General features: G+C 40.5%; 1 protein-coding gene across 10 annotated transcripts in view; it reads right to left on the bottom strand.

Moving 5' to 3' along the window:
• Window positions 1-13,067, bottom strand: part of LOC131471006 (partitioning defective 3 homolog) — a 224,019-nt gene extending 210,952 nt beyond the window's left edge. For 8 of the 10 annotated variants that reach the window (XM_058647180.1, XM_058647236.1, XM_058647200.1 and 5 more), the window contains exon 1: window positions 12,545-13,063. In XM_058647180.1, the coding sequence (XP_058503163.1) occupies window positions 12,545-12,664 (120 nt within the window). In that variant the 5' untranslated portion in view covers window positions 12,665-13,063. Of the gene's footprint in view, window positions 1-12,544 lie in introns of all 10 variants that reach the window. The other 2 variants (XM_058647253.1, XM_058647259.1) reach the window with 2 other exon arrangements.
• Window positions 13,068-14,476: the final 1,409 nt, after the last annotated feature.

Below are 14,476 nucleotides of genomic sequence, written 5' to 3'. Positions count from 1 at the left end.
AGAAGCCTTCAGTTTTAAATTCCATGTTTAAAAAACAACAACATCAGATGACAAACATGCCGACTAAGCATGTTGTCAGCTGGGCTTCACCATGACGACCCCAAAGATGCCAGCAGACAGAAGAGTGAGGTCTGGAGTTCAAAGGCCTCACACCTCAACTCTGCCCAAAGCCCAATAATCATCCGTCTGTCAGAGGCAGCGCTCTCGCCTGGCCCGTCCTATATTTAGCAGACAAAGCCTCATCAGCCTAAGTACTGAATTCAATTTCAAGGGACTTCATTAATCTACCCTCATAAATCATTTGGGTTATGCTAATGTTTCCTCCTCATTCTTCTCAATACCATGTGGTTCTCTGCGTCCAAGCAGAACCTCCTTTGTCTGCATCGCCGAACCACCAGGTTTCTCAGCCGAGCTGCTGGCAATCAACAGCTGCATAACAACACCAGGCTGTGTTGCAGGCGGGGAAATAAAAATGAAATTTTAAGACTCGGGGCCAGAGGAATCGCAGAGGAATTTCACAGGAAGGAAATAATAATAAAGCATGAAATAAAAAAAACAAGCTCTCGGCCACACCAGCAGATAAATGAAGAGTGTTTGGTAAAAACAAGGCTTGTGCTCAGACTTGACCGAGGTATTATCGCCTATATCTGAGCTCTGCTGCTGTTCGTCCTGTGTCCTCACATTCCTCAGAGACAATCCTCCCCCTGTACTGCAACACACAGTGAGTCCTTGACATTTCAGTCAGTCAGTGTCTGTCCACTGGGTGGACATGGGACACTTGTGCCCGTGAACAAGGCCAGTCCACATGCTGAAAACAAGAGTACATTCAGTTTTACACTCAGCCGATTCTCCGTTGTGGAGCAAACGCCGAAAACACTGAGTGAGCAGACGCAGCAGTCAACGGGGAGTTTGGAGCGTTTTTTTTTATAATCAATGAATCTGTAGATTAATAGATTAATCATTTGGTCCGGAAAGTGTTGATCAGCGTTTACCAAACCTGGAAATTATGATTTTCTCAAATGTGCAGTTTTGTCCACAAAGATAAAAGAAAATATTCACATTTAAGAAGCCTTTAAAAATGACTCGTTTCAGTTTTTAGAGAAAACACTCAAACCGAATAATCAATTTTCAAAAAGGTTAGACGATTTAGTAACGGATTAATCGTTAAAGCCCTAGTTGTTTTATAAACACACAAACTTGTGTGGCTTATAAAGACCTGAAGACTAAACAACTCAGCACAATAGCGTCTCCAAAGCGTCTTTAGTTTCATCTCGATACGATATCACAACCATGTCAGTCCGATATGGTCTTAAAAAATAAATAAAACACTTGTGTTGATAGCTACAGACATTTCAAAATATTTTAAAAAACATAACTGCATGGCAGATATTTGTAGCCATCACTCAAATCCTTTATTTCTATCAAATAAATTTGGTTTCATAAAATTTGTGTCAGGTCCTGAGGGAACATTCATTATCTTGCCAAATTCCTGTGATGTGATGATGATCAAACTGTGTAAATCACTTTCTCATCGTCTCACTGCTCGTCTGACTTCTCTTTACTAAACTGATACGGTCATAAAACCAGAGTATATGCAATTATTTGCAGTCCATTTTCCATGATTTCAAAAGGAAACATTGTTTCCAAGTAGTTTTTTTTTTTTTCTCTTCATTACAAACCAGAGACGTCCATTTAAAAAGTTAAAAGCTTTTCCATAATAACACGCCTGACACAGAAGGACCCGTTGATTAAGAGTCCGGGTAGAACCTTGTTCCTTTCTGCTGTTGGAGATGCCGTGCGATCTTTTTCTAACCTTCACAGTTATTATAAGAGAAAGCTGATGACTGCTCAGTTATGCTTGGAAGACTTAGTGTAACTATCAGTCATGGCTGTTTAAATGTTGCCATTGCTCAAACCACAACACTTCTTGAGTAAATTCAACCTGAGCTGACTTGAACGGTCCTCTTTTCTAAAGGATGAATGCAGTCACTGTTCTCACGCTTTCAAAAGACACTGTTCTGTGAGCGATCATTCCAACTGCTTATAACTTCAATAACATGGACCCGAGTTCTCACTTCACTGCCAGATGTTTTACGGCGTTGCGCGTTTTAAATTGTGAACACACAGTATATCTCTACTAATGTTGTTCCCTGCTTAAACAAGACTCTCTTCACTTAAAACTGGAGCGGTTAAAAACCTGCATTGGTCAAATCATCCTAAACTTGTGTAAAACCAGGCAGGCAAACTTGTGTTTCAGGCAGAAAAAACAAAAACACCCTTCTGTGAGGAAGAGCGTCTTTCATAAATTAACAGTGATATCCAGCTGAAAGGACGGGGCCATGATGATGTATTTAAAAACAAATATCCAAGAAGAGCAGCAGAGATATCATTAGACTTCCTGTTCCTTCTTCCCTGCACAAACTTACACTCTGGAGCTTCCTCTGTTTATGGAAGAGAGGTTCCAGGGAGGGAGGGAGGGAGGGAGGGGGTGACCTCAAAACAACAATCTGTGATGCAGGCACATGCATAAAATAACTTTCAAGCATCCATCACCCAGTTATTTACCACTGTCAGCCACTCTCTAGCCCACTTGGTGTATCGGGGCTGTTGGGGGATCCGGCGCCATATGCAGCTGGCTTTGGTGCACATGGTTGGGGTGCCAAGACTCAGTTGACTGGACCCATGCCAGGGTCCAAGTAATCTGTTTTCATTGCACTCTGTAAAGCACTTAAGCTCTGTGTATCATTAAGTGTTATGATCTGAATGCTCATTAGCTTGGGCCCCACCACCGCCGCTGCCGCCGCCCCACCCCGTGGCAGTCAAAAGTTCAGCTTGCATCGTGTCACGCTAAAAGAAAATCTTCTTTTACAGAAGAAGAGACAGTTTATAAAAGTATAACGTACGAGTCAACGTCAATGCATGTACTGTCATGAGTATGGACGACCATACTGGTCAAAATCTGATATCAGAAAGATAAAAATGTAAAATACAATACAATCCAAAAGTTCTATGTATCGCATGTGTTTCCTATTTTACAGTTGGTTTTTTTTACCTTGAGAGTTTGAAAGTGTCTTGAGAGAGTTGTATGTGTCGTATTTGATTGTTTTGCAAAGGAAGATTTGGGACAGACAAAATGTTATCCATCTATCTATCTATGCTTCACTATGCACAGACTGTAAACATGTAAATAAATATCATTAATTTAGCTTTTTGTTTATGGATGGTTTACAATCAGGTCAAATATGAAGGCTTGTCCAAATACAACAAAGGGCTACACTGAGAAAAGCCTGTGGCTTTAGAGACAAATGTGACGAAACATACCAATGTGAATAATGACTTCTCTCCAGGCTGTTTGTGATGTATTGCAACCATTTTTACACGCAAACGAACCATGTGACGTTTGAATCAGACGTATTTTTACGTATTTGTCCATCTTTCATACGGTACAGTCCAAAATCTGAGTATCACAGAGACTCTGTGTGCCCCGACCTGTTGTTTAAGAATTATTTCTGCTGATTTAGCATGAATAAATTCAATGTAATTCAGTCGCATTTGAAATTATGATAAAAATTCTAAAATGACAAATTGCAGTTTCCAATAACGGATCATAGAATTTAAGACGGTTCTCACAAAACTTGTGTTGCTAGATGGACATATTCAGCCTTCCTTTGGGGGGGGGGGCCCTCTCAGCTCAGGGCTCCAGGCTATTGGCTCCTTTGCTTACCCTGTTGAAATGCCTCAGTGCAAAATTACACAACGCTTAATCAAGTCAACATTAGTCTCAAGCCTGAAGAACTGTCATATAAAGTATCACGTTTATGTTGCCAAGCAAGTCCTTACATTCACCAACCTGTTGGAGAGTAACTTATCTACAAAAAGCCTCATGGAAGAACATTACAAGTGTGCAGAAATATGTTTTATTATTAGGGGCGAGCTGCTGCTTTCAAGTTCTGCATATTTTTGCCAAAACTGTAAACAGCTCTGACCAAGAGCATGAACTTAACTTCTTAAAAAGGAGAGCAGACGTCTTTTCCCACCAACTGAGAACTATGCAGTCAGCGTTTTACTGCCTCCTCCATCACATCAGCCACGATTCCACGCCAGGTTCACTGGCCATCAGGGGAAACCCTGCTGTCAAATAACAAACGTGCCACTTCTTTTTATTATCGCATCAACGTGTCGGATTCAAGTAGCGACGACAACTCAATGATTTACTTTCGTCACCGTGAGGCAGCAGAGTGGCAAAGAAAATGACAGCTATTTAAAGTGCACCAGCACAGCACAGCAAAGAAGCACTGTGGGAAAGTTAGTAATGCAGGCGTCATCGACAGGCAAACCAAAAGAATGTCTCATGTCCCAAGGGAAAATGATTATATACGTTACAGTGGATAACCGCAATCATCTTTCCTGTTATGCAAAGCCTTTTTATAATGTCTGCAACGTAATTCTTGATTTTTAAGAGCAATTTTACTTCAACGTGCAATGAATACGTTCATGCAGCTGGAAATGGCATCTCAACCACTGTCACTTTCAACAGTTTTCAAACAGGAAACTTCATATGGCAACCACTGAGCAGTCCTCAAGTGACTCCATCGGGAAATTAATGACTCTGCTGGGTCATGTTTTAGGACATTTTTCACAGTAGTCTGGTCAAGGGCAAAGTCAGATCATCACAGAAGCTTTTAATCCTGCACTGTGCCCATTCTGGAAGCAGGAAACCTGGCTGCGACGGTCTGGTGACATGAGGATCAAACAGATGAACTGTAAAATGAGTCGAGCTTATACAGTATGACCCCATACAACGGTACCTGCACTGCCCGTATAAGACATTTTCTCGATAACATGAGCATCTGTCCAGAATTGATTCACTTTGATATTGCAAGCGTGTAAATAGGAATGGAGGGAAACAATATGAACTTTCTGTCAAAGACACAACCGTGTTTAACTTATTGATGAACCAACTGGATGATGAAACAGCGGCGTTGCAGACGTCATATTGTGTTGTGAATTCTATTTCCATCAGAATCAGCAGCAGGAGGCTGATTGTGACTCCACTTGCATTCAAGAAAAGATGAATTTAATCATCGTCCACCGCTTTATCCTACACAAGAGGGTCGCAGGGCTGCTGGTGCCAATCCCAGCTGACACAGGGCGAAAGGCAGTCCGCAGGCCCAACATATAGAGGGTCTACATGTTTTTTGGAAACCGGAGAACCGCCACTACCAACCTTTTTTGCTATGAGGCAAGCAGCAAATTAATGAGAGCAAATGAATCTAATAAACACTAATCAACTGCTTGTTAAGGCAAATATTTAATCAGCCAAAAACGTGGCCGCAACCCTGAGCATTGAGGTTTACAGAGAGTGGTCCGAAAAAGACAAAACATCCAGTGAGCAGCAGTTCTCTGGAAGAAAAGGCCTTGTTGACTGAACTAAACCACTCGTTACAACCAGGAAAACCCTCTGTGAACACACAACATGTGAAACCTTCAAGCCGCAGAAGACCAGACACACCTAAAGAAGAGGCTGGAGGTAAATAATACATCAGTTAGCATGACCATGCATCAATAATCCTTTTATTACATGGTTGACTGAATCTAAATCAAATTATGAGGTAACTAGAGACTTCCACCCCTGAGTGAATAGATATTATTTGCCACACCTGTCGTATGCAGGTATGTTAGGCATCTTCACTGAAACCATTTACCACCAAAGACAAATAATACTGCTCTCGACTGGCCGGACAAACATACTGAATGAACACACAAACACACCTACTAATTTTAAGATGACATAATGGAACAACTTCAGTGATAACATCATTTTTGCCATTCTGGCTTTGTTGGCTCGAAAACAGGAGATAAAAGAGAAGAGAATTATTACATGCTCGCCCAAGGAGTGTCTCTGAAACGTGTAATTTTTGCTGCACAGATGAGTACTCAGTGCTCATGATTTCCCGCCCACAAAGACCCATATTTATCAGGCATATGTGAAAATTGGGGTCAATATCGTTCCCTGCCAACAGTGGTAATCGGATGAAATCACTGGTCTATTTGATGATGTTTGTGTGAAGTTTGTCCAAGTCTGACTTTATCAATGACAATCAACTCCACTGAGAACACGGCCTTATGGCGCTTTTCCACTACGCGGTTCCACTCCGCTCTGACGAGGCTCCAAGCGAGCTGAGCCAATGCTAAACTGTGTCGTCGTCAGACTGCCGGTCACTGATTGGTCAGAGAGTGTCGTCACTGGAAGAGTCGTGAGCACGACGTCCGACACTAGAATCAAACCGTACTGTAGATAAGTTAAAATGTTAAAAAAAAACATGCCTCATCTCCAAAAAATCGCAAGGAAATGTCTAAAATCTCAACAAGGAGTCTGGTGTGGTCATGCAGGAATTACTGAACGATTATGTGTAGGGCTGCAACAAATGATTATTTTTAGAATCATGTAATCTGTCGATTGTTTTCCCAATTAATCAAGTATTCTTTTGTCCATAAAATTATAGGAAAATGTTGAAAAATGCCCAATCAGTGTTAACCAAACCTGGCAATCATGATGTTCTCAAATGTCTTTTTAGTTTTAAAGATTTTTTTGTAAAACGGAGCAAAGAAACCAGAAAATATTCACATTTAAGAAGCATTGCAGCCCTAATTATGTGAAGTAATCTTTTTAATTACATAACCGAATCATTCTGGAGCTGTATATTAGTAAAGCATCATGCCGTGTGAATGCAGCCGTCACATGACACATAATCATTCGAGGACTCCTTTCCTTATTTTCATATTCCCTTTCATGCATGCATTTATGTCGCTCCCAACTTCAAAAAGTCCAAGCGCTTCCTTTGAAGATGTGGCACACTTCCAGTGGTGAACATGTTCATGTGTGAGACGGACTGCAACTGCTGCAGCAGCAGCAGCAGCAGCGTGCAGCAGCGTGCAGCAGCAGCAGCAGCGTGCAGCAGGACAGTGTATCCTCAGGCCTTGACCATCATCAAAGGCTGTTTTAATAAAAAAAAGACATGAATGTGAGGCCAACTTCAGCTCATAGAAGTGACACCAAGACAGGACTAAAATATGTTGGATTGTTATTATTATTATTATTTAGTCTCCCATTTTTGTCAAATAAAGGCAAAACAACATGTACTTAAAACAGATTAAAAGCAGACGGACAGTAGTTTGGTCAACAGTACTGTTCTGCTTGAATGTGAGCTGGAGCCACATTAACACAGATTATCTTTGCTTATTCTAACGTTCACATTACAAGTTAAATACATAATCTCAGCACATTATTCCTTGAAAATCTACACACAGGGTTGAGCATCAGGCCAAAGACATTATCCCGAAAAAACGTTTAATTTAATTAACTGGCTAATTATCGTTTTAAGCTTCTCTACGGGCAGAAACGTTCCACACAGCAGAAGTAAAACAAACAAAGTAGGGATATAGTTACACCTCAAAGTGCTTCGATATATGTTAGAACATTATACATACCAGCAAATTCATTTTAAAAAATGACAAACACAGCTATTGTTTGGAGGAAAACTTCAGCTGCAAAGCATTATGTATTTAACTTTAAAAATATTGTGTTTTTCTTCTTTTCAGTAATTTTGTAAGTATCTTCAGTGTGAATGTGTCTCGGTTTCTTTTGTTCCTTCTTTTCTATGGAACATTTTTGGATTTCAGACCACTAAACAAGAACCATGTCTGCTTTGGAGGAGTTTCTGACTATATCTGGGCATGTCTTCGTTTATATAGAGTATTTGATCAATTTCAAGGAAAGAAAGTCAATAAAAACAATAACACTGCTGCATCTTTAACCACATACGGCTCAAAAACACACACACACACACACACACAGACAGACAGAAGACTAGACACTGGGCTTGAGGTCAAAGTCATGTTAAATCTGGTCAACTCCAGCAGTGAGTGGAAATCTGCCGTGAGCCATGTGGACACAACAAACCAGACACCTGATATCCACCCTGGTTGTTTTGGGAGCATTAAGATCAGCTACAAAATAAGAGACAACCCATGTTTCCCTCTGACACGCCATCACTTGCGTCACTTGAGGGTTTGGGACGTTAGACCACCAGACGGTTTTCCAGTCAAGGGTGTCATTTCAAGCGCTTGCAAACACTCGGTGAAATCAGTGAAAATCTACCGCAGGAAAAAGAGCAGCGGGGGATAATACGACACCGCTCTTTTTTCCCCTTCACAATGCACTCGGAGAGCTTTTGACGTTGGCCAAATTGTTTCCGCTCTGAAGTCCAGATATGTGGACGATTATGTACGAACAGAAGTGTCCCCGTCTTTCTAACTCCACAGTTATGAGGTGGTTTTAAGGCCAATTTTTTCTCCCCCCCCCCCCTTCTGCAGGAAGCATTCCTCTCTAATGACAGGGGAAGTTACAAGAAGGTCCACACAAACACCCAAGCAGGAGAAAACACCCAACCTAAACTTGGACCTCTTATTAAGACAAGCTGAGTAAAATAAATTAAAAAAAAATAAAATAAATAAATAAATAAAAAGATGCTATCATAACATCCATGACCAAATGACTTCCTCAGACAGCCTTGGTGGGGTTGGGTGAAATGAGCAATGAGCAAGAAAAGCAGACATGAAGTGACTAAACGACATGGGTGTTAGATTTTTGTTTCTGCATAAAAACAACAGCAAAATCAGCTTTCACTAGACTATCACGCCTTTACTTAAAGTGACGAGTTAACCTCAAAAAACAGCTCCACATGGAGCCAAGTGTAACAATGACTTCAGCTGCTAACCACACAGAGTTTACTTCCAAACCCCAGAGGGTGGTGTCACTCATGACGCTGGCTTTTTGACGGGACTTATGTTAAAATTAGGTGGCGGCCAAATTATTTGCAGCTGGGAGATTTATTAATATTATTATTATTATTTCTTTCTTTGAATATTTATATTTTTCTGACATTCAATCTCCAAATGGAACATAGGAGTGAAAATCTCTTTGTGGTGCTTATATGGTGCTACGATTACAGCGACGATCATCGAGGGTAACATTAGCTCTAAAACTTAGGGCCGTGCAGTCGCGCCAGAATGTCTGTCACAGCCTGTTTTACAGTGAGATTCAGAGTTTTTACGATCACTGCTTTCAAGGGAGAATCAAAGTGACACAAAGTGGGTTTTTGCCCAACTTTTTAAAAGCCTTTTTCTGATTATTCGATTAAAAAGAAAATATACAGTTGTGTCCATTTCCATCAACTATAGTATGCACATTTTCTTAGCAGGGTGACCGCACTTAATATACCGAAGGGTATGTAACTTTCTAAGTAATAAAATGTCAACAAATAATACAACATGGGCTGCCGAGTGCTAGAGGAATACTTATTTTATGTAAGGAAATATGTGGAATATTGCAAAGACTTTTTCAGATTTAAAATTGTCTTCATCTTAATAATCCAGGAAGTAAAGCATGTTTTATTTGGAGAAGCAGAAAGTGTTGCGTGCATACATGGTGTTAATAAATCCAGCAAAGAACAAGAGAGACACACCAGAGAGTAGAACCAGGAACCTCGGTAATGTGGACTCCAATCACAATATATACCTGGGGACGCGGACAATAAAAGATGTTCTAAAAGTTCAATAGTGTAAATGATATAGAGCAATTGAAGAGTTATGTGCCATTACCAAAACCTCCATGGAGTCCATCAAGACACAGAATTAAAGCAACTGACCTCCCGTCCCCTCTGAGCAACACTCTCAACTGTGCCGAGTGAAACCTTGAACTGGACACACACTGCACAGCTGTGGTGTCATTGTTTCCATCTGCTTTATTTACATTTCTTTCACATGAATCATGAGATAATGCACCTCTGCCACAAACCTAAACATTTTAAACGTGAAAAATGTTTAATTTCTTTTGCATGTTTTCACCTGACTCTTTGGAATCTACTGGGACAGAAAAAAAAGCTCTTATCGCCCCGTGTTTCAAGACTAAAACAATAATATTCCCATTAGCATCAAGTCAAAGTACACGCTGGTATTTTCCCTGCAGACGAAAAGGAGGAGAGAGTGGTTGAGCCGGCTGTTATCAGCTCCTTATACCTGCTTAACATCTCAGCTACACAGAGATATTCTCCTGCACCGCTCTGTCTGCTCACACTGAATTATTGAACACGAGGAGGATACTGTAAGACATCTGTGTCACTATCGTTAGAACAAAAAAAAAAAGACTGCCTAGAAGTTACAACATGGAGAAGAAAAGCATGAATCATTTATAAAAACTTGAAGAACTGTTTAGTTGAACCATAAATGAACTAGATGGACTACTGACACCATCAAGACTGAAAGTTCTTTATCACTTTGTTATCGCTTATGTGTTGAAATCGTCACGTCCTGATAGCATCAATAAGTAAAAACTTGTCTGAACACAAACAGTCATTTAATTCGCTGGCCTCACAAACTGACAAGAGTCTTCACAACAAAAAGTTTCTCTGCAATATGTTAAGTATACATTTGCCGCTTTATCTTGCTGTTACAAAGCCATTTTTTGTCTGAAAAGTCAAGTATGTGAATGGCTCACTTTCCCACACCAAAGTCTGGGTGCTGTGGTGTAAAATCGCTGATTTTCTCTATGGGATTTGGTTCAGGGGAGTGAGGGGTGTGACAAAGAGACACAAACTTCACTTTCCAGGTGTGAAGGCTGTGCAACAACAGGATAAAGTGGTGAATAGTATATGCTTGAAATAATGTACACTTAACACAGCAATGCCTGTGTGTCTGTAACTTCCAAAATTCTGAATTATCACTCAAATGTTCACGATATTCAATAAATTCAAATCAATCCTTTAACTTAGGTGGCGTAAACGTCATTTCAAGTAGTGTTGTGTATAAAAACCCCAAGTCTCCCTTTATCTGATCTGGTCTTGCTCATAAAGCACCAGCTGCAGCTCAAAGGTTATCTGCAGCAACCCCAACATCGGGCAACAAGTTTTCTTAGGTTCACTTTCATCTCAGAGATTTATGCGTCAGGTTCATGCCTCCCACAGTCAGCGGGAGCTTTGGCACTGCAGCTTTCTTTCCTGGACTGTCCAGCAGGGCCTGGTGATGATGACCCCTCTGACCAAAGACAGCGTAGAGCAACATACTGTAACCTTAGAAGGCATTATTTAAAAAAAAGCATGTGTTGATGTTGATGCATAAGAATGCATATGATGTACCAGTGAAGGCATCACGTCCAGGTCCTGAACATGACATCGTCAAAACTAGGAATGACTCAATACTACCGATATCAGGACCTTGAGTATCTACCTATATCAGTCCTATAGAAGTATTTTACCTCTTAAAAAAACATGATGATGTTCTAACTGCATGGCAGACATTAGCAGACTTCAGGCATGTCCTCGTCACACGATACACTTCACACTTTCATCCGATCATAATGATGAGGCCCTCCTCACATTGTTTCAACCAAAAAAAAAGCAGAAACTGCTCAGCTCCACTCCGATCACATACCCTGGTTTATACAGGAGAACAGCATTTCTGATTTCCCTCCAAAGTACCACCAGAGGAATCTCACGTACCACTGATAGTACACTTTAGTTTGAGAACCCTATGTCTAGACTAATGGGTCAAAACACTGATTTGGTGATACATCGTTGTCGCCCTTCCTCTTGCAATACAATAATCTATACGCCAGGGCAAATATCCATATTTTAAAAAGGTACTTTAAAGTAAATGAGGATGACTTGGGTGGAAGTTACCTGGCAGAGGAAGTGGGAGTTTACAGCGGGATAATGGCAGAGAAAGCTACATTAAAAGATGCTCCATCCACGTTCCATACATAGACTTTATGCACTCTGTTCTCACTGTTATGAATAAATAAATAGATAAATCCTGAACTTTGTACTTTTCACAGACTTGTTTTCTTCAGTTAGACAATTGTATGATTGTATCGCAGAACCGTTGTATCCTGGACCACAGTAACCTGTGATTCCCACCCCTAGTCTAGACTAAACGGGACTTTTATATTCCTTATTTCTCTGGATCCTGAACGCCTCAGACTGGCTGCAGCCCTGCTAACTCTGCTAGTAGGCTAATCTCTGCAGGCAACTTGTAAGTGAGCTCCCTGAAAGTGTGTTTGTGCGCCAACATGTCAGGAGGCGCACAAAGTCACACTATTTTCAAAAAGCTGTGCAGCCAAAGTAAACCAAGAAACCGCGTTGTGAGGGAAACCCAGAGGAAGTTTGGTGCGTTTACAAACACAAGAACCACAATGGCGGTGCGCCTTTTCCTTGGGAACACAGCAAACACACGGCGGATAAGCCGCACACGCAGTACAGTTGTGCGCGGAAAACTCTGCCAAACGCGGCATTAAAGGGAATAGAAAGCGACACATTATCTCCTTCTACTTTGCATTTGTTTCAAGTTTGCGCCATATTGACTGCGCGCGTGCACACACAGAGGGAGAGAAACACCCCCCTCCTCCTCCTCCTCCTCCTCTGGGACGTCGCAACATTGTTTCCAGGACAAAAAAGCCGCAAGAAAACGCCAAGTAGCGTCCACTCACCTTCGCTATGGCCTTCTTGTACCTCATGACAGCCTGCTGGATGAGTGTATGCACTTTAATGTTGCCGTCCCCGCACGGCACCACCACCCGCGTCCTGCCGAAGCACACCGTCACTTTCATGGCTCACTATCCGCGTATCCTGCTCCACATTCGGAGTCACGGCGAGGAGGGAAGCGGCGAAGGCAGCGGGAGGAGGAGGAGAAGGAGAAGAAGGAGGAGAGGAGGAGAACCGTGAGGAAGTAAAAAGAGACGCATGTGTTTCCCTTGTTAGTTTGTTCCCGGTTATTCCTTCACTGGAGCGACGACTGTGGCTCTTTCCGCTTCTCCTCACCGGACGACATTGTTTTCTGTGTGTTTCCAGACCACCTGTTTAGTCTCTCTCTCTCTCTCTCTCTCTCTCTCTCGGCTGAGCTCATGTGATGCGTTCAAGTACGACTGGGAAATCACAGTGAAAACACTAAGCAACAAGACTGTTGTAAACAATATAACTTAATGAATAAATACAAATGAAGTAGTACAAGATGCTCAAACTGTAATGTTTACGCCTGATTATTTTCTTGATTACTCAAGTACTTGTTTGGTCCGTAAAATGTCAGAATATGGTTATCAATATTGACCAAACCTGGAAATTGTGAAATTTTGTCCACAAAAACAAAAAAATTTGTTTGAATGAGTTCTTTGTTATATGGAGCAGAGAAAAAAAAACAGAAAAAACACATTTAAGAAGCTGAAAATTAGAAAAGCTTGTTTAAATTAGTTTAAAAAACAGTTATGTGTTCAATTTTTTCATTCTGAAAATCTCCACTGTGTAACTTGTTGATGTAATTGTCGTTCTTCATAAACAGAAGTAATGTAAAATGACTTATGTGCTACTTCCTTCTTTGGAAACATTAAGCATAAATCCCATCAAACTGCTGAACAACTGGCTTTTTTGAAAAGCAGGTTTCAGTTGTTTACGTTTTCAGTAGAACTCTAATTCTATGGTTTCCAGAATGAGGTACGTGTGTTCTTCTGTCTTGACCAGGTCACATGTAAAAAGGAGATACTTAATCTCAGTGGAATTTCCCTGGAAAAGTAAATGATTAAAAATAAATAGAAAGCTGTTTTTCTATGACAAACACTAGACGTTGGTAAAGTGAGTATCTTTGGTTTGTGGGCAAAACAAGACATTTGAGGACAAAAAACACTGAAAGATATGTTTCTACATATTCTGTCATTTTATGGGCCAAAATCAAATTTAACCAAGCGGTTAACTGATAAATCATACATAGCAGTCTCAGATTTAATGTATATTGATACAATAATAACCATGGGAGATGTTTTATCAATAGAAGTTTGGCATTTGGGGGAGAGAGGGAGAGTAAACTTTTACTGTCAGCCTATAATTTATTAAAGATACTTACATTATTGATATGATAACGTCAACCTCACTAGATGTGAGCTGTTTCTCCGTACTTTGTGTTTACTTATAAGAAATAAGAAATGCTAAGAACAAATAAAAAAGCGGCTTAAAAGAAACAGCTGCTACTTGCTCATTTAAAATAAAAAAAAAATCGATAAAAAAATTAGATATTTACTTTCCAAAAAGCAGGACAGAATTGGTGGGGAAATGTTTGAACATCTGTGTCTTGTAATGTCTGAAAGTAGAATTTCCAAGCAGTAAGTGAAGGCATCACGAGATCAACGAAGACCACAGTTGAAGTGAGTTCTCTGCTTCTGTGTTGAAGACTGGGAATGTTTTATAGCACTGGGGGTTAGTTCTGCACTCTCATCAAAGAAAAAAATTAATATATTAAAATTAGTATATTGACTGATCACCACAGCACCATAAAGACGAGTCAATTCCAAGTCTAAGTCAGGACAGTTTTTTACCTCACTTTTACACTTAAATACAGATTTAATCTTGATAAATAAACTGAGATTAGGTTTGCT

This window comes from Solea solea, chromosome 1 (assembly GCF_958295425.1).
Source record: "Solea solea chromosome 1, fSolSol10.1, whole genome shotgun sequence".
NCBI classification, from domain to species: Eukaryota; Metazoa; Chordata; class Actinopteri; order Pleuronectiformes; family Soleidae; genus Solea; species Solea solea.
This window is presented reverse-complemented; position numbering and strand designations above follow the sequence as displayed.